Source organism: Hakea prostrata, chromosome 7 (genome assembly GCF_041222555.1).
Source record: "Hakea prostrata isolate BN-2017 chromosome 7, UWA_Hpros_2, whole genome shotgun sequence".
In the NCBI taxonomy this organism is placed as follows: domain Eukaryota; kingdom Viridiplantae; phylum Streptophyta; class Magnoliopsida; order Proteales; family Proteaceae; genus Hakea; species Hakea prostrata.
The window spans coordinates 2,606,748-2,628,323 of NC_142606.1; the positions used below are offsets into that span (position 1 = coordinate 2,606,748).

Below are 21,576 nucleotides of genomic sequence, written 5' to 3' on the forward strand. Positions count from 1 at the left end.
GGGCAAATTTTATGCTACTAGAACTTACCATTTACTTACCATTTAAGTTGATTACAGAACTACAGATTAAAGGAGAGGCCTGATGCATACCCTCAAAAAGCTAGAGACATATTAAAGGGCATATCAGGGTATACAACAAACACCCTCAAAAAAAAGTACACTGTTCATCTTTACAGTTTTGGCCAAAATGGCTTTCACAGGAGAAATTAAGAATATACAATTATAGATAGGTTAGATACATTTTCTTTATCGCACGCGGAAAGCTGACATGTTCTTTGACCCGATATCTGCACCTGAAGCGGTTTCGTTTTTACACCGTCCACCGATTGAGGCAGATGACGTTGGGTAATCGTTTACTTCACATCTGCCGCATAAAAACTTTGCAGGCACCGCAGCTGAGTCATCGATGCCTGCACATCTGGTGTGCTGCCATATACCACATGTATCACAGGCCAACATCCTTTCACCATCGTCATCCTTGGCTCCACAAGTGCAATCAACGGTCCAATTCTCAATTCCCCTTTCCAAGCGGAACCTTCGTAACCCATGATTCCCCAGACATCTCCCTCTTACACATACAGATCCACGTAGCCCAACGAGTAACCTGAGTTGCATCGAGTCATCAGCAGAACCATAGTCGAGCAACTCTTCTGCTTGAAATCTCCTAAATAATAGATACATCTCTTTAAAAGCTCTGGTAGCTTCGGTCTTCAGATCAGCCACTGTAGCATTGAATGGTAATACAATAAGCTCAGGTGGCGGAGCAGTGTAATCTTTGGGATGATCAAGTAATTCCACGACGCACGATACGTGAATTGCAGGAGGATTCACAGTGGTATCTCTAGCATCACACTTGGAATAGTCCTTGACAAAATGCTTGGCATCAAGTAGCTTTGTTGCTGAGCTGAGCGCAATCTCACGTGCCGACTTGGGTCTATAGTCGACCATGGATTGAGGGTGAAGAAGAGACTCAAATAAGAATTTCAGATCGCACACAAGATGCTCTTCTGATAGCCATTTCAAGCTCTGAGGTTCCACGACACTAGTGAGTTTAAGCCTGCATGATAATAAGCACAGATGTAAATATCAGACCTAAAAGGGTAACTCCAAAAAGAAGTGGGTAAAGATCTTAACCTGTATTCAATGGCATTAGTATCAGGGTTGCATCGGGTACACACAACCATGCCATCAGATGTCAATTTTCCTCCCAGGTTCTTGAGGCAGTAATCAAGAAGCTCAGGTGAACCCAACTTAGAAACAGAACCCCTGAGAGCACGCCAAGACACCCAGCAAGAACTACTACCTGTACCAACTGCTCGAAGCACTTTAATCATGGCTTGTTCAACCTGATCCACATCACCAACTGTCCATGTACACAAGACTGTTGAACTAGAGGTTTCACTTTTCCTACAGATTCTGCCAACAACTTGTTTGGCATCATGTATCAGCTTCATCAAAAAGCAGAACAGATCACGTATTGTTATGAGCTCACTTTCCGAAAAGGCCTGGTAGAACAAAATCACATCCTGAAGATGTGTGTGAGGCTTCCGTGATTGGGAGAGAAAAACTTTAGGGGCATATTAGATAGAGAATCAACAGCTTTCTGATAGGCACAAACAGTTAGACCAAAGCTACCAGCTCCAAACTCAAAGCCCCAATTACCATACCATGGGAGTCCATCTGTAATCGCATGAAGAAGGCGGAACTCTAGCCCATATTTCTTTGATACGTCCATCACACTCACCTTCCTAATTGATGGGAGAGGAGCAAAACATGATGAAATTAGTACATTTAATTAGCTATAGAAAGACTAGCATGATAAGTAACCCATAATTTTGAAGTAAAATCAAGCTGAACCACCTGGCACTATTGTTCAAACTATTGATATCTTCCATCAGAACATAAGCACAAAATATCCTTCACTACTATCAGACAACAAGGAAGAGGGTTTTATGGGACCCCTACTAAATATTCCAACATTTGCAGACCACAAAGAGGTGAAGTAGATTTGATTTTCATTTACCCGATTATAATTTTTTTGGTTGTTGGGAATAAAAAGAGACCTGCATTCCTGAATTAGAGAACTAATAAGTCCATTTACAGAGACATTAGTGTACATGGAAACCCTGCTGATTCACCAAGTATTGAATAGCTAAATAGGAGAACCAGCAAAACCAATTCCCCTATGCTGAAAGGCTGAACAGAATATTATTAGTCTTGTCCAAAATTTTCAAAAACAGAGAGGCACCAACAGGAGAGGCCACTTAGTGCTATGCATTTATGTTGGAACATGGTACAACAGCAGTTAAGATTGAAGCAACATACGAAAATTAAGCATGTAAGAGCAGGGACCCTCACCTGACACCAAGTGTCCCACACAGCCGATCCCAGAAGTCCATAATGTTGCATCCTGACAAAAATTTGGAGCCACCTTCCCTGCCATTTACTCTAAGAAGGTGGCCATAGCCATTTGAATGAACAACACCATGTAATAAATGAGTTGTGTCTTCCAACTGAAGATAGATCCAGTCTTCCAGATCTTCTGCAGTCATCAAATACTTGCAAGACTTGCACCTGAAATTTTTTTGCATCAAATAATGAAAATTATGGTAGAGATTCTTGACACTGTTCCATACATGATGGAATGCAACATGCTTCACAATTCCTTGCATCAAATTGATATTAGATAACAAGGGGATACTTTCATCACTACATCATCCACCAAAATTATGGTATTCAAAAAAATCTTCAGCCAAGATTATTCTTTTGCCAAAAGTTCTAAAGAAGGAATGCATAAAAGACTGTTGACACATTCAAAAAAATTTATTGAAGGCATGGCAACTTGCATCAATTTCAGCCAATAAAAAACAGCATATCAAAACAAAACCAAGTGTTACTTGAAACATCAAGGCAATATATTCAGAAGCATAACTATACATAGATGGCTAACATGCCTAGCCAATAACAGTAGTATGACTTTAAAATTTTTATCATTACAACATGGTTTTTGAGAATCTCAGAGACCTATTCACTAACAACACACCCTTAACAATTCTTCAAGAATTTGCAACAAGAAACACGATTGGTTCAAGAAGCTCCACTTCAGAAATAAGCTGAGAGGCCACTCTACTTCTAAGCACAACCAAATACACCTCGACCTTTCACTTGCAGGCACAACAATTCAAATTAAGCTGCAATTCCAACAATGTAACAGAATAAGACTGGTGTTAATTGAATATATCCAATAAATCAATGTTGAAAACTAGGATACCAAGTGAAAACACACCTGAGAATCAGTCATTATTTACTCTCTAATGACTCTTCAGGATCGAGGGATTTACAAAGCTCCATGTGATTGCCGTAGAAACTATCATGTTCTGAGTGTACTAAATTGAATCATACAATTTTGTCCAATGGAATATTAAGCCTGTCATTAATAAGAAATCATTTTGGCTGAAGAAAAAAACAAAATAATGCTGGAGGCTTAGATATGGGCCACCTAGGACGTTTCTTAACATTTTAGGTTGGATATTTTTTTCAATCTGCCTCCGAAGTCCCTACGATGGCATCCAATGATATCAAAATTCAATCCAGAAGTGCTTACATGGTGATGTTGGTTCTCTTTCTCTTGCGATACGGATACTACCCTCAACTTCAAACAGTAAGCACTTGATTTGCCACATTGGGACAATCCATCCTATGGTTGAGGCTCCTATTAAGTTCCTTCTGGAGAGCAAGCAATACCTGGAATGTCCACTGCTTCCACTTTCAGAAGACTGTAATAAACCATAGCTTGGTCGTTGGACTTGATTGTTGTTGGATCAGTTCTGTGGATCAAGACAATTCTTGCTCTGGAATTTCATGGTTGTTTGAGTCAGTTTTAAAGTTGTACCTAATCTCTGACATTTGTTCAAACTACTCCCTTTCAATAGGCTGGAGGTGATAGTAAAGACAACCCACAACATACTCTCCATTAACCCTTCAGTACTCCTTGTTTGAAAATCAAACTTCACTTTCTCTTTTATTGCTTGCTATCATTTTACTGTAACTTCATCACAAATAAATCAAATACCAATTAGTCCTTTGAGATTCTATCTAAGGATAATCCCACCATTCTCCCTTAAAACCTTCAGATTATTTACCAGATTGCCACGTTATTTTAAGTTGTTTGAGTGGGGCCCACAAGCAATTTAAACAGGTTTCAAATCCACATCAGCTATTATAATTGGATTCAGTATTTTAAAAGTTACTGACCCATTCCCTACCAAAAACAGATGAAAAAGAAACAATAATCATTTCCATTAATCATCAGCCAAATCATCAACCATCCAAAACTACCAAGTGTCGCACAAGCAAACACATCACCCTCTGGAAGATGTGCAGAAAATTATTTAGATAAGAATGGAATGAAGAAACCTAGATCAATGACATAATCCAGTACATAAAAATGTACACAACAGAAAGTTCTAACCTTGAGTCTGATAGATTAACCAAGTCACCGCAGCTTGTACACGGCTTGTGATATCCATCGATGGGATTACTGTCAGCTCGAATTATGAAGTGGTAACGCTTCCCACATACAGGATGGCAACTCCATCCTGATTACCAGACCAAATAACACAGGAAAGAAGAAAGGAAGTGAAAATAGATCAGACCACATCCAATTACAATGCCAAATTATAGAAGGAAAGGTTACTCTTGAAGGTCAAGACTCAACTACCATATATCCTACCATATATCAAACATGTACAAAAATGCAACCAAAACATACAACCTAAGTAACTCTGTTTTTTTTTTTTTTTGGCCAAATAGTAACCCTGTTTAGTAATGCAAACATTTGCTGATGCAAAATTTAACGTAACCAAGTAGCGCACGCAACCCAGTTGAGAACTGCAATTGACGCACTGCCCAATATCTCCAACAACCACACTTAAAACACCAAGTCAACACATGCTTACTGCTTTTGATAGCATGTTGGGCTTACAGAAGGCCATCACTACTAGGTCATCTTGGGTTTTAGCCTCCAAGTTCACATCTCCCCGCCCTGAATGAAAACCCTCTATCTAGTTTTCTGAGAACTATATTTATAAATAAATAAATAAAATATATACAAGATTGTATATAAGCAGAGTCTACATCAAGACTCCCAAATCAAGGCCCTACATGTCATGGGGCATAGGAAACCTGCATTGCTCTGTTGGCCATTTTCAACTGAACATGTGCTTCATCCAACAGCAGCATTCTGTTGGCTGGTCAAAGGGGTCCTGGAATTTCACCCGAGAAAGGAAAAAGGAAAAGGATAAGTAAAAGGAGAGAAAGAGATGACATAAAATGATACCGGGCCCATCAGGGGGTGTATATGTAATTTGCATTTTTTGGCTTGGGGTTTTTTCGGTTCATTTCTTTGGTTTGATTTTCCTTTCGGTTCAAAGGGGTGAGTCATTGCCAACCTTGACAGCAACACCACGATTGACACATATAAGCATGTGAGCCTTGCCGTGACTTAGCAATTAATTAATTAATTAATTAACTAATTAAATAGTCCAAAAAAGAAAAAACAGATCGACGAGATGTCTTTATCTCGAGATAAAGACGAAAATATCGCCACGTCACCAGGAACCAATTCCCGCCTTAAAAAATGAGTAAGAAGCCGGCACCGGAAATCGGTAGAGTCTAGAAACCGGCGAAGCACAACCGGAACCAGAACCTATAGACTGAATGTGAAAACGAGGAGCTCAGAGTTTACTAGAAAACTCACCGCCAACACGGCACTGATCGCAGTAGACAGACCTGGATCTGGTGACGTCCTCTTCGACGATATCGAGTGCGACGGTCGCCGGAGACGAGTCAGGTCCCTCAACCAACTCGCCAACTCGGAAAACGATCTGCCATGTAAGGAGGTGTGGAAACAAAGACGAAGGAGGTGGTAGCTGCGCGTGCTTCGAGAGAAATGAACGTATGTTCATCCTGAAAGTTCCATCTGAGTGTTTAACACCGGCGGAGGCCTCGTTTCTGGAGTTAGCAGGGAAGGTCAGGAAGTCGTTGAGATCTGCGGTGACTCTCTTCTTCATCCTCTTCAACGGCCTGCCGTCCACAACCATGATTATGATCGTTTTGACGACGATGAGGAGGAGATTTGAGTCTTTCCGGAGTCAGATCTGGTTCTTAGTCCACCGATATTGGCTAGATCTGAGGCGGCAGAGGTTAGTTCAATTTTTGTTTTTGAAATTTAACAGCAGTTTGATTTTTTCATATTCTCAGATCCTCGATCTCGAGTTTTTTGATGAGGGAGGGGATAACCGATGAAGATGAGAAGAGGAAAGAGGGAAACAGCACGGCGGATTAGGGTTTCGAAAACAAAGAGAGAGAGAGTCGGGGATACAGTGCGCCGTTTTAGTCTACTTTAGGGTTCCTTCTGTTTCCGTTTTATCTTTTCCCACCTTTTCTCTCGGCCCTTCGTGTCTCTTCTTTATAAAATTTTTTAATTTAATGGGTCATCTGTCGCGAAAGCTGAGTCGGTTTCTATTTTGCCCGCGTTTATTTCAATTCTATATCGAGTATTGACTCTATTCGCCTATTCCACTTTTGAGATCAAATTACATATTTACCCCTAATTCTTCCTACAAACATTTGGGCTTGATAATGGTTGATATAAAAAAAAAGTAAGAAGACAAGTTTACCCTTATTAAATTCTTTTCGGTTAAAAAATTTATTTAAAAATCAATGATGGTAACCCACACCAATGAAGACATAAGAAAAAATTTTTTTTTATACCTGGAAGTTGGAATTAAATACTTTATGGATAAAAGAGGATAGCATGGGAATTTAAAAATTCCCGTTATTGAATAGAAGGTTTAAAGCATGCTAAGTGCTAACCCACATCTTCTTTCTCTCTTTGGTTTTTTTTCTTTTTCGTGAACCGTGGAAGACGAATACTGGTTTTTTTTACAAAAAGATTTCTATAATTTTTTTTTTTAGTAGAAGATTTCTATAAATTGAAAGACTATGGTATTTGATTAAAAAAATAAAAACGATGTATTGTTGATTGATTCTCAAAAATAAAGTATTAACTATTTTATTTGGGATGACACTAGTCAATTTCTTTTGTGGAATTTTAACAACTTGAGTTTGTTGTTAAAATACAACCAATTTATATTTGATTTAATTCAAGTTTATAAGTTAAAACAATATTTTATTTTTGTTAATTTTGTTTTGTTCTAAGCCTGCAAATCATGGAAGTTTTTTTAATTTTTTTGTAAAAGGTGTTTTGAATTAGAAACTGGAAAGAAAAGAGAGATTACATCCTTTGATAACGTTTCCCACGAGTGTCCTCTAAAACTAGTTCGGACAAGCCACGTGGGAGGTTACATGGGTCCAAGACGGTTTCGGAAGAAGCCGTAGCAAAGCTAGCAAGAAAATCAGCACACATGTTAGATTCACGGACATCATGGACGAACAAAACCCCGGAAATCTGATTGATCTCCCGAATATCATCAAAAATACCCGCACCACCCAAGGAGGCTTAGTGATTCCGTAACAATGCGAATGGCTATTTGGGAGCCGATCGAATGCGGCGACACACCATGATGATCGGCTTGAGTAAGGCCACACATTATTGCTTTTAATTCCATCTTTAGAACATTAGCTTCCCCGACCCACCAGGACAAATATTACCCGGGAGTTGAGCTTCTTCCAATCGTTCCATACCCACCTCGATTATCCCTTACAGAGCCGTCACAATTTAATGCTATCCAGTCATCAGGAGGTTTTACCCAATGATATATAGTGCTTTGTTTGTGTTTCATCTTCACTCTGATTCCCCATTTTTCGAAGAAACTCCGGTTATTATAGTTGTCTTCGATAAATTGTTGTGATTTAGTGAATCATTGACGAGTATCGGTAATGATGTGCGCGAGAACAGCCACTGCCGTAGAGTTATCTCCCTTGTGGATACGATTATTTCTAGCATACCAAATGCGATAAATAGTGACTGTGCATGCAAAGCATTTCACCTTGCTTTTTGAGATTGGCTCCAGACCAGTGAGAGGAGATCCAATTTAATTCATTAGTCCATGTGCTCAATGGAGAACGATGGTATTCAATGGAATTTTTTATTTTATTTCGGATGATCTTACTAGTTGAGTTTTTGTTGTTGCCGATGAGGGATCTGCATTGCACACCCGAACTATTGTTGTAATCACAATACCCTTTAGAGCTGAAACGACATGAAGTACTTGCTTTAAGGTATTTAGACACCCCGAATTGTGCAACGGGTTCTAAAAGGCTTCACCCCAAGACGACAGCCAAACCAAGGTTGCACCCATGAAGGTTACCAAGGAAATCGGTTATGACTAACGGGAGAGAGAGAGAGAGAGAGAGAAAGAAGAGGAGGAGGAATTCGGGTCAAGAATGAGCACGAAATTGAGTAAGAGCCCAGGGGGTGGGTGAAAGGGTAAGGGTGAGGGCCTTGCCAACTCTCTTCAAGAAGGTACCGCCACTGACTTCCTGGGAGAGTGCCACTCAAATGGCATCTCCACGATTCACCTTAGTGGGCTTTCGAACAGGGCCCATGACAAGCGGGCCTTCGGATCAAGCCCACGACCCAAGTCCCAAGCCCAAGTCATATAGATAATTAATATTAATATATATATCTATCTATATAGTCACTACAAGGAGTCACTATAGGGTTCAAGTAAATTAATAATACCCGGGTTCTTACTATATAAAAACCATATAATCGGGCCCCCACCCGATGTGGGACTAAATAAAACATGGATAAAAGACACAATTAAAATAAATAAAATATTTATATAAAGTTTTAAACATATTTACAACAGTTTTTGCTTGTTTGATCTATATCAAATTCTTTGACTTCTTGAATTGAGCTATTTCTGACATTATCATTTTTTTTAAAAAACAATGAATAAAAAAAATCTCAGAGATAAATGTAGAGAAAAATGTAAATAAAATATTTGGCCATTTTTCTAAATATATAATTGGTTTTTTTTTTCCAAAGAAAATTGAGAATTCTTTATTTTTTTTTTTTTTTGGTAAGAAGAATTTTACGTACCCGCGCCCACCACCCAAAGTAAGAGCGGGAATGCTTGGGCGCCAAGAATCTTCAATTATTAAAATAGCTTCAACCGTTTTTGGGCGTTGAATAATAAAATAAACCAAAAAAAAAAAAAAAGACGGCTGCTTCACGCGGCGCGACCGGCTCCTGAGGCTTACCACACAAAAAAGGGGGGTGGGAGTGTAAAATAATAATCAATGGGATCCACCTTTTTGTGGTGGCTGTCTTCATCAGTTATATCCACGAATCAGTGTTCTAGGGGAATCAAATCATGATTGGTTTTTGTAGTGTATAGATCAACCTTTTGATGAATTGACGAGGCTAACCTTGAGAATTGGAACGGTGATTTGTTTTTTAAGAAAGGGAGCTAAGTTTTTAAAGTGACTAAGATACTCCGGTCTGAACAAGGTTTAAAGTATCCCATGATACTAGTCGATACGTATCCATATTTGACCCAATTGATACGATACATTTCGATATGTATCTCCATTAAATTACACTAAAATACATTAGCCAGAGTGATACAATATTCGATACAAAACAATACATCTATTAAAATCACATGACCGATACGATACTCAATACCGATACTTTAAACCTTGCCATTGAATATTGGTAGTTCTGGCAAGGAAAAAGTCATCTGTTTGCACATAGATGCCAAACAATAAACTAAATTTAAAGTATGATTTTAAATTTAAAAAAGTCCAAAATAGGCTTATAATTTTTTTACTTTTTAGCGACCTATTATTTGGTATCTATGTGCACTACTTTCTCAAGGATTTTTGTTTTTTTGGTAAATGGGGATTTTATTTATTAGGATGGGGGTATTATATATATAATATAAAGCAAACTTTTTCCATTAACTAGACCTATAAACGGATTAGATTCGGCTAGGATACAACCAGTATTCAAATTTGAATCCGGTAAAAATTTAGAGAATGCATCCGAATTCGAATATGAAACTCTTTTTGATATGCGATAATAATCTAATCCAATAAACTATCCGATTATTTTATGATTGTATTTTTTGATTGATTTTCAATTTTTGTTACTGATTACTGGTTTTTTAATTCGATTATCAGCAATTTTTAGAGAAAAATGTTTAATACATTACTCTAACCGAATAATTTTCGATTTTTTATTATTTGATTATCCGATTATCAGAGAAAAAAATGTCGGATACTTTACTCTATCCGGATATTATCTGATTCAATAAGCAATTATCCGAATTTGATTGCTTAGCAGACGGATGGATGCTTTTTGATAAGAAAATTTATGAATGTAAACACAATTAAATTAATACGAATACAAATTCGAATGAAAATTTTAGCTATCCATTTACAAGTCTACCCTTAACTATGAGGATATTCAAACTTTGACCTCTTACTTGAAGGTATTGAACTGTCAAGAAAGTCAAGTCCTTGGAAAAATAGTTCTCAAATGTCTCAAGTTTTCCCCTTTTACATATGTAAATATTTTGGACGTCTAATCACAAAAACCATAGTTTCATTGAGTTATTGTGTATTTCTTGAGCCCACAAGCTAGAAATATGTCTTTGCTTTCACAATAGAGAGGCATAGAAAATGAAAGTGAGATTTAGAGAGCTGCTAACGCATATTATATTTTTAGATCAAAGTTCATTTTTTTTTTTTCTGAAAAAGAAAATCCAGCTTAATGGAGTTTATTTTCAGGGGAAAAAATGAGTCAATTCAAATTAGTGAACAATAACCAATGATTATTATTATTTTTTTTATAAAACCAAAAATGGTTATTTACCTAGCTCTCAAGTTAGTGTTACATGATTGGATTTAAGTTATGATGCTGATTTTTTTTTTTAAAGAAGTTATGATGCTGATCAAGGATTTAAAAATTATATTAAAAATATCAAATTGATCAAGTTGAATTACAACTCACTTGGTTGATCTAGCGAGGAATGGCCCTGATTTGGTTTATAATCAATTTGGCTTTGATGACGACAACCTTCAATTTCTTGACATGTTGATGATATTTCATTTGAGCAGCACTAAATCTAGCTAGAATAACTAAGCTTGGGCGAATTTGATGGTTTGAAGGGTTTCTTTATTTTGGATCTAGATTTCTGTCAAATCTACATGACAATTTTTTATTTTGTACTCCAAAATCTATAATACATCTTTAGTCCCCACATCACAAAGGAACCATGCCCAATTCTAACCCATTTCAGATTAAAATTAATGGATAATGATAATAATACAATTTCAGGGAAATATTATGTAAAACCATATAATTCACTCTTTAATCTTATCAAAAACCCACCACTGAAGATGGCTTGGATGATGTTCTTCAATGCTTTGTTTGGTATGTATTATAGTCTCAAGCAGATTATAGATTCGAGAACGTATTTAAAGAAATAAAAATTATGTTGCTCTTAACGAATGTCTATCTTATCCAGAAGTAATTTAATTTCTCTTCTGCAGTAATTCTCTTCTTTTTATCTTCATTTTCTTTGAGCTTTTCTTCAAAAGATCGATGAAGCGTTTCAAACAGCTCCAACTCCTTCTCCGCACGTGTTGTGTACATGCTTCATCCGTTCCACAGACTTGCATACTCCACTGCATGACCAATCAAATGATGCCACACAAACGTTTCCTGCTTGAGCTTTTCGTTCACAGTCTGCGTAGCATAGAATTGAAATAATTTACACTTCTTTCTTTTTGGCAAGGAAAATAATTTATTCATATGCAAGTAACAACCACCTTACGATCAATTAATATACCTCACCTGGAGGGGTCCCACAGCACATCGAACGGTCATCAACGTGTTCAACTTCCAAACCAATGAGCCATGATCCTAGGGAGACATCCTCATTCGCGTATCTATGCAATATAGGCCTGTGATCATGTTGTTTAGATCATATCAGCATATGTAAGGACGGTTCAACTCCAGTGCTGCATATTAAATGCGCAGCTCTGTGCTGCTGCTAAGATTTCGATCTTAATTGTGGGTAGCAGAGGCTGTGCATTTAATGCACATCATTCAAATTCACTTTATACACGGATAAAGAAACATAACATAAAATATAAAAAATATAAAAAAAAGGCATTTAAGTGGCCAAAGATTAATGTGTACCATGGAAAACTTACGCATTGATGGAGATATAAGCAGCAAGATCTTTGGAGATGGCATAGATTTGACCGGTAGCATGCCTAAAGTATTTGTTCCCTTCCTCTCCAAATTTCCAAAATTCTGGCTCTCGATATTTTGCACTCCTTCATCAACAAAGAAGCACTCACAAGTTAGGGATTTTAATTAAGTGAGACTTTTCTTAAGCCTGGTCTAGCCGGTTTGTTTCGGTCCAAGGTGTCAGACGGTCCAGGCCTAAAACCGATAGCTTTAAGAATGCAGACCTAAAACAAACACTATTGTCCGAATGGAGGATCGTGCTCCTCACTCATGATGATGAGAGAATTTTTTGGATAGATAAAGAGTTAACTATGAACAAAAAGTCCAATCATAGGATGAATCATCAATCACTTATTACGTATTTAACTCACTTTTCTGTTAGAACTGGACCAGACTTCATGCAGCCAATATAAACCCTTGGTTTCGACCGGTATCTTGAGAGTGTAGTTGCAAGCATACCTATTAACCATTAAAAGCAACATTAGCTTAAAGCCCTGCTTCCATTATTAAATAGAGAGAATAACAAGGAGCTTACCCAAATTAACATGGATATCGTCATCTACTTTAACATAGAAATCGGCATCCCAGATAGATACAACCATAGAGAAAAATAATCTTGTCTTCGTGGATAGTTCATGGTAACCTTCGATGTGATTGAGTCGGAGAAAATCTTTATGTTCTTCATCTTCTTTGTCGATAGATCGATCGAGGGCACCACCGGGTGTGGCACTATGTCCAATTACAAATTTAATGACCATCCCCTTCTCTCTTTCCAATTGCTCAAGTTTAGCTCCTGCATTCACATAATTTGTGGTTAAGAAAAAAGGATTTTGTGGTGGTTTACCAAAAAAAAGAAAAAAAGAAAAAAGGATTTTGTGGTTAAGCATATCATGTAGTTTTGAAGCCTGCTTAAGAAAGGAAGTAGAATAAACATAGACATATGAAAATAAGGACAATATTGTCTTATTAACTCAAGGAGGATAGCACCATATATGTTATTTTTTGTCTTCTTCTCTTTAAATGTAAATTTGAAAAAGAAAGGAAACAATAAGAGTTGAGTTAAGCTTAAGAAAGTGAAAGTACCTGTTGGCATCCATGTATCTCGAAGAGAGTCTCTCCTTTTCTTGCTGCTGAATGCAGTGTTAATTCCGATTACAACAAATGCTTTCTTTAAGGGTTTTTGGGATTTTTCCTTTGAACCAACAAAAGTTGTTTGGCTTGAACGAGCCAGGGCTAATTCCATCTCTAATGTTGAAACTGTTTTATCAAGTGATCTGTAAAAGTAGCAAAAACGACGATGATTTGAAGTTAATTAAAAGATAATGTAGTGTCTGAAACAAAGTTTGAAGATTATTACTGAATGGCTTGATGGGTCTTTGTGACTTCTTCCATAACATCTCCAGAATATGCTTCAGCCTTTCTCTGACAAGTTAAAACAACAGAGGTTCTATATGAAAATATTGCAAATGAAGAAACTAAGTAAATAAGCAAAAAAGGAAGAAGGTGAAGAGAAAACCCAGTTCAGGAACTTACAGCCTTGTGATTGCAGTCAGTCTTCAATGGCTGGCCAAGCTTCTCGACACGATTTCTGACTGCTGGAAGATGAAACTCCTTATTCTGTGCAACATGATTCCAATTCCGTTTTGCAAAGATTGATCCTGCAAGAAAGCTCACAATGCAAAGAGCCAAAATGGCTTTCCCAGAAATTGGTTTTCCTCTCATTTTTCTTGTACCCGTATCAGTCTCTGACAGCAAACACGCTGTTCCAACAGATCGCCTGAGCCCAAACACTATCTTCTTCTCCAGCTTCATTAGAAAATGAAGAGGGAATATGATGAGATAAGAGTCTAAGGTGAGTGACAAGCTTGGTTTTTGAGATGGGTTGCAAGCTTCAACATTTATACACCTTCATTGTCATGTAATTAATGTGGGGTTTGAACATTTAGCAATATAATCACTTCTTGAAATTTGAATTTGATAAAATAAACGAGGAAGGTATGAAACTTACTCTTATTGCAACCAATTTCTTTCCAAACTTCTAATAGTTTTGGAAATAAAGAGAAATGATCTGTTACAGTTAGCTTTCAAGATCCTAAACAGGAATGCTAATTTTGAAAGGTTTTTTTTCAGGGACAACATATCACGTGAATGGATATGAACACGAAGAGTGGAATCTGAGAACTAGGTCGGCATTTTCCCAGATTAGAGTATTTAAAGGGCCAGCATGAGTGGATCATGGTCGGGCCACCTTGTGCGTGGTCAAGCCTGGTTTGGTTCAATGATAGTATTTAATCCATTCTCTCCACCAAAAAAGCACAGAAACTGTTAGTATTTCACTCTGAAATGTATTTTCAGATCAGATGCTTTAGTGGTTCATGCCAAACCATAGTCATGAAAACAAACCAAACCCCTATTCTTAATTATTTTTGGGTGAAAATTTTTGATGCATCATGTCGATCACCTTTAATCAATCAATGTTCTAGATTCATTAACATCTAATGCATTTTAAAATCAAAAAAGTTTTAGGCATGTTTTGACTAATTAGGATAAATCAATGCCTAGTTCTTACAAACTCATTTAGTTTTCGTTGAAGTTTGTTCAATAAACAGTTCACATAGGACATAACAAAACTTTTCTAGTAGAGACTTAAAACTTTTGTTTCGGCCATGAATGACAGGCTATATTACTCATCTTTGAAGAAAAAAAATAGAAGAGAAAATGTGACCACCCTGTCCACTCTTACTCCATAAAAACTTATTTGATCTAAGATAATTAAGGTTATCTAGTATATGCATCATGAGAACCATGTACAATAAATGCATAAAAACCTTTTTAATAGAAAATTACCCTAAGTCAAATCAAAGTTAGGCATATAAATTTTCAAAGAAAAATATAGATATTTCCAAGCATAGCTACCTTGTTCTTGACTAGAAATTATGAGTTGAATTTGTCTTTCAAGTTTAAGGTAATCACATTTTCATTAAGAAGTGTCAGTCATTACCAACAGTAATCTTCTCTGATCTTGGTTATAGACTTTCAATGATCTATTTTGATCACACCACAAGAGAAGGGATTCCAAATCAAATGACTTGTGAAAGGCTCTATAGCCATATGGGTTTCCTTTACATTCACAAACGGTGCTAACGATTCTATATCACTGGGAATCTCTGACATACTCTCCCAGAAATGGAGGTTTGCTAGACGACCCGCCGCAACCTACCCCCTTAGCAACAAAAGTTAAGTAGAGAGGTTTAATGTAGCTGATTAAGTGTACAACGAAGATAGACAAAATAAGATGATACGCATTACCTAATCCATCCAAAAAGATAAGCTTTCAGTGGGTTTTGCAGAAACCAAATCATACCAAAACTGAAAGATATTAAAACTACCATAAATGCTACCTTCTTGTAACAGGACTGACCAGCAGCAGCAGCAGTTCTGAGTTGGAGATGAATACCATAAAAACACAAGTGAGACTTGGTGAAGATGCAGAGTATATTCAATTGATCTGGTCGATCAGGTGTTTTGGAGCCTCTCTCTCTCTCTCTCTCTCTCTCTCCTCTCTCCTGTAGTTCATGTGGGTTTCATGCCTCAACCAACATTGGCTTTCATAAAACTTCCTACCTTAATTGTATTGAATTAATTATTTTTATTGGTAAATTGGGTTGAATTAATCTAAATAATACCTTATGTATCAATGCATCAAGAGTTTAGTATTTGGAATCTATCTCGGTCGATATCAATCAAGAATAACCCGCATTGGATAGATTTGCAATCAACCTTTTCAACATTATGTCTAGATCCTCCACCTCCATGGCGACTACATTGCCCGATGACTTGACACGGGTAAACTTGAGACAGTGTGGTTCCCACACTCACGTAAGTGTGGGGCCATTGAGGGCATGGCCACTGACATACATGGAATTGGCAGAAATTGGTAATAAATAATGAGATAGTAATTAAGTGGCCTTCTAAGTATCATTCCAATGATCACCCAAGTACCTGAGGGCAAAAAGCCGAGTGGGCTTGAACCCATTACGGGTTCCAGCCTGTACATGTTGGGCCCTAAGTTAATATGGGCTTGGACTCTAAAGCCCACCACAATCTTGGACCAGTTCAGAGCGGGCGGGCTTTTTAATTGCATTGTGGTAGTTTCTCACATTTATAATCTTTGCGTTTGATTTAGTATTTGTACGGATTTCCATATATGGGCTTTACCCAAAAAAAAAAATTCCCCCCATACATGGGCTTTACCAAAAACAAAAAAAAAAAAAAATTCCATTCTGTGGTATTTTGTAAGCTTTCGTATTTGCTTCAATTTTAATATATTTTCATTAAATTTTTGCTATTGTGTTTGATGTTAAATACTTAGCACTGTTTAGAGAATTCATCAAAAGGGACCTTGCTCACTGGGTCTGTTGACAGTCTTTTAGCCAACATATATGAAGGAACATTATAATGGAAATCACATTCTTTGCATCAATTAGTGTTTTAATGTCAATGCTTGAGGGTTTGCTAGCAGAGGGGACCAACCTCCAAGATAAATGTAAGACATGAATCAGACATGTTTGCTAGCTTGGAAAAGTTAAAATGGTTGAGAAAGGTAATACTGCATGTATGGAAGCATTTTTATTTCCCTAGGAAGTCTAGAAAGTAACAATAAAGCTTTTGGTTTTTATTTTTATTCATAGAGACTTCATTATGCAGCAAACATGTTTCACATCACAAATAACAAAATCTACTTTAGAAAGTACCCCTTCTTTAACTAAAGCATAAAGCATCACTTATCATCACCACACCCCACTAACATATATACATGCTTCTTCTCCATTCATTTAAGTGTGAGGAGCCCAGCTTCCACAGGTTCTTAAAGATGGAATTAGACCTAACTTTCCCTACTGGAACCTGGAAATAACCATATAAAAACCTTTGGACCATGAGAAGTTCGCCATGAACAGTCAAATTCATAAAGAAAGGAAAATGATCTGAAGGTTATAGAGCTAAAGGGTTCAATAAGTGGGTCTAAATCCAGCATACATTGTCTATCTTCCTTTTATTTTTCTTCTCTTTATAATGCTCTTCTTTTATACAATAGTCCAGAAGAAGGAGAAAAAAAATCATTAGGAAGATAACTTTATTAATTTAAGCTATAATATTGTTAGCAACAGCATGCTTTGAGGGTCTTTGGTGCTCTAATTCTTCCACATATGAATCATGTGGTGGAGGGAGTGACAGAGATGGATTATAAGAATACCATCTTGAGCAAAGGATATAATTAAAGAAGTTAATGATGCTTAGGGCAGCTAACATCCCGTAGAAAAGATCTAGTCTGTCTTTGTTGAGGTCATTGTCACTGAGCCAACCACCACCAGATGAATTTGAGGTGATCTTGTTCACTAGAGAAACAAGAACAGAACTCAAGTAGAAGCCAAATGAGTAGGAGCAGTATGTCATGGCTGTTAGAAATGCTTGCATCCCTGATAAGGACTGTGTGTAAAAAAACTCAATGAGACCAACTGCAGTGAACATCTCTGAAAGTCCAAAGATGAGAAACTGTGGAGCAATCCAGAAGATTGACAGAATCTCTTTTGAATTCACTGCTGAGTTCCTTCTCTTGTTCTCTACTAGGGCAGCTGAAACCATGGAGAAGGTGGCCAAAAAGAGGCCGACGCCTATCCGATGCAAAGGGGATATTCCAGAATCCTTTCCTGTGAACTTTCTTGCAAGTGGAACAAAGACAGCCTCATAGAGAGGAACTACAAATATGAGAATGATGTAAGGAATAGCTTGAAGTGATGCTGGTGGGATTTTGAAGCTTTTCGTGACCTGGGTGTCCATTAAACTTCCTTGTTGAACTGAAAATGTTTGGAGTTGAGCTAGAATGGTGTTGAATATGATGGTGCAGGCAAATATGGGAATCAAGGAAAGTAGTATTTTCACTTGCTCAACTTGGGCCACAGTGCATAGTCTCCAGGGACTTTCCTTGGTTTGAGATCCATCTTGACTTTTAATGCAGGCTTTGTCCAGGAATCTGAAATGAAATTGGATATCAGCTCCTGTGATTTTCTTAAAATTAAAAAAATTAAATAGCATTATTTGGATTCATTTTTTAGAAATGGATTCTTGTTAAAAATAGACCTGAATTTTTCGGCGTGTCGAAAATTCCTCGCATTATTCACGGTGCCGGTTCTGTTATTCACTTCATTAGATGGGCAGACTTGTCTTCTTTTTGAGAATGCAGCAACAAGAACCTGCAGAGACATATTGGGGTGTAACATGTTTTACATTAATCTCCTTTCAATTTAATACAAGATGAATTTTACATCATACAGTATATTTTATGAGTAAGACATCTTTCTTTCTATGTATATCCATAAAAGCAGGCCCCTGTGAATTGTTAGTGTTTGCCTTTAAGTTTGAATCTTCACTAAGAAATGCTTTATAAAGCAACATATGAATGATTACCAGAAATCATTTCAGAACAACTTGATGATAATTCTGAAATTGGAAAATAAATTAAAAGGAAATAATATAAACCACCCATGATGCATATTCCGTACCAAATAACTTGGTTTTAATGAAAAGAATGAACCCAGGAAAATAATTAAAAAAACAAAACCTGCTTGTCATGAAAAATTAACCACTAAAAATTAAGTATCTAAACTTATCTATCATCTCAAAAGGGTCCACCAAAAACAACCCCAAAAAGTTCAGATTACATGAAGTGAAGGGATAGAAGTAGTACTTGAGCAATTGGAGTGAAGATGCTTCCCTGAGGGAGCTTGTTCCTGTAGATTAGGGTTCCTGATATCAAGCTCATCAAACCCAATGCCATGGCAGCCGCCGAGAGTCCGAATCCGACATCCATCCCTGACCGTGTCTGGACCCAAACAAGAACAGTGAGAGCAAGGAGCTCTCCGATGCAGAAAGCGAAATAAGCGGCATTAAAGAATGTGGAAAGCTTCTTGGATTGCTTTGGGTCTGCCTTCCTGAACTGATCAGCCCCATGAGAGATTATGTTTGGCTTTACACAGCCACTTCCCAGGGCTACTAAGTAGAGTGCTATAAAGAAAATTATGGCCTTGAAGCCTGTCGCTGGTTCACACATCTGAGACATCATGTTGCACTGAGGTGGCCTTAGTTGAGGGAGGTGTGCTTGAACTGAAAGTAAGATAAAACCCTGTAGAATTCACCAAACACCACCATCTATGTAAGAATCACTGGGTCATTATTCTTTGTCTTTGTTTGTTTGGGATGATTTGATCTTTATGGTTCTCTTCTTGTTCTTCCTAGGTTGGTATCTTTATTTTATTGTTTAATTGAACATTGTAATATTCTTCTTTTGTGGTTTGTATTGGTTCAAATTAATTAGCTTTTTGCCTACCTTACATGAATGATGAAGAGGGAGAGATCCAGAATCTGTAAATGTGGAGATGCCAACCCAAAGTAGAAAGAGAGACTTACAGAGAGTTCAACAAAACCAAAGATCACCATGGTCCAGAAGCTCCCAAGGTAAGAATCCGAGAGGAACCCACCAAGGAGAGAGAGAAGGAAGATAGTCCCAACGAAGTTTGTCACAATGTTTGCAGATTTTGACAAAGAGAAGTGCATCTCATTGAAGACGTAAGTTATGAGATTGTTTCCAACAGCAGCTATAGCCATTATCTCGAATGCTTGGAGGCCTGAAACCATCCACCAATATATTGAACAACCATCAATTAATTTTTCTCTTGAACTAAAAATAATTGGTTAATAAAAGTACAGAAAATAAAACCAAAAGATAGGAGATAAGCCAAATTAACTAGTAACTAAGAGGCACATAAAGCCACAGGCAAGACACAGGAGGAAAAAGTGCAAGCACCAAAAGAACAATCACAATTTTTTTTGGTGGGTGGGGGGGAAGAAATATTATATATTAGGTTTCTTATTTCTTGGAACAAAGCTAAATACATGAGGAATCTTTAAGTGGTGACTTGACTAGCATAGATGGCATGGCCATCCAAATCATAACATTAGTTTACTTTTTTGGAAAGAATTTTACTGGTGTAGGTATATGGTGGAGAGTAATTATCTTTTAAGCATGAATTTTAAGTGGATATGTGGAAAATTATATGGCCGTTGAACTTTTATGGATAACAAAAAAACTAGACCAAGGTCACTTGTGAAGTTTAATATAGTAAATTAATAAAGTGTGGGGAAATTCAAGTTTATCTAGAATCTTCATTTCTGTTTCGTATGACAAATCAAACGCTCCCCATCCATCAGTTTTGTTCCAAGCTTCAAAAGCTTCCGTCATAGATTAATGAACTGAAGATACAAAATAATATTTTAAAATAAAAAAAAGAACCCACTAAATCTCTATACTCATTAAGCTAAAATTTTGAAAGTCCAAACTCCATTCCTCCTAAGAACCATACTAAAAGCAACCATCAAAAGGAAAAACATGACAAAATTTCATCATCACCCACCAATAAATAAGTAAGATATTGTGAAACATTTTTTTTTATCTAAATAAATCATATAAAAAAGAGAAGTAGAAGGAGTGCAAAACCCCCGGGTCAAGTTAAATATAAGTGATTTTTTTTTGGGAAAACAAATGTAACTGATCATACAACCAAAAACATTATATGTTTTTTTACTGAAACTTGGGTTTGAGCAATGCTCTACGCACTTGGCTCACAAACAAAGAACCAAACAATTTCAAAAGAAAATTGCTAAAACTTAATATAGTATTTGTGAATGTAAAAGAGAAAAAAAAATTAGACTAAATAGTAAAGAGAAAATAAGTTTTTTTGTTCTTGATGAAAGCTCAGATAATAGTAACATCCTTGTAAACAAAATAGCTGCAAAAGAATTTCAAACTAGAACCAACTGATTCATACTATAATATTAAGGCTGTAACCCAAAGAAACACTCCACAGCAATTTATGAAATTCTTTTACCAATGTAAGATAAGATTATCATTTTAAATTCAAAAGCCAGACACAGAAATGCCTATATAACTTGCTGTATATGCATGAACTATATATATATATGCAGAGGGAGAAGAGAGAGAGAGACCAAGAACAAGGGCAGCAGCTCTCATTCCACCATGCTTGTCAGTTTTGCAGGGTCTTCCTTTCCAATCCATAGCAGCATCTTCAGCAAACATGGATTCACCTTTGATGTTCTGGCTATTCTCAATATCCATTTCTCTTTCTTTCTTGCTGTGTGAAACTCTACTCTCTCAGACACAAACTCTCTGTCCACTCACCCAATTGGAAAAGAGAATTTCTGAAAATTCCCACCGGCCTCCAAGGAGGATATTGAGGGAGAAGAAGAAGAAGGATATATCTCTGGGC

General features: G+C 37.0%; 3 protein-coding genes across 3 annotated transcripts; all 3 read right to left on the bottom strand.

Annotated features, from left to right (window-relative positions):
• Positions 1-235: 235 nt before the first annotated feature.
• LOC149008949 (PHD finger protein At1g33420-like) lies at positions 236-6,619 on the bottom strand. Its single transcript, XM_089160548.1, is given in 6 exon segments — positions 236-1,057; positions 1,135-1,567; positions 1,570-1,748; positions 2,359-2,574; positions 4,472-4,598; positions 5,759-6,619. Coding segments are annotated over 6 exon segments (2,109 nt in total). The 5' UTR covers positions 6,102-6,619; the 3' UTR covers positions 236-246.
• A 4,951-nt stretch (positions 6,620-11,570) lies between these two features.
• On the bottom strand, positions 11,571-13,957 carry LOC149008950 (Galactosyltransferase family protein). The gene is given in 8 exon segments (XM_089163152.1): positions 11,571-11,725; positions 11,834-11,943; positions 12,196-12,321; positions 12,607-12,694; positions 12,771-13,028; positions 13,319-13,509; positions 13,593-13,657; positions 13,769-13,957. Coding segments are annotated over 8 exon segments (1,182 nt in total).
• Positions 13,958-16,971: 3,014 nt separating this feature from the next.
• On the bottom strand, positions 16,972-21,576 carry LOC149008951 (protein NRT1/ PTR FAMILY 4.4-like). The gene is made up of 5 exons (XM_089163151.1): positions 21,296-21,576; positions 19,700-19,917; positions 18,981-19,415; positions 18,374-18,486; positions 16,972-18,266 (listed from the first exon to the last, which is right to left on the bottom strand). Exons 1-5 carry the CDS (start codon positions 21,423-21,425, stop codon positions 17,378-17,380), a joined length of 1,785 nt encoding a protein of 594 aa, XP_089019277.1. The 5' UTR covers positions 21,426-21,576; the 3' UTR covers positions 16,972-17,377.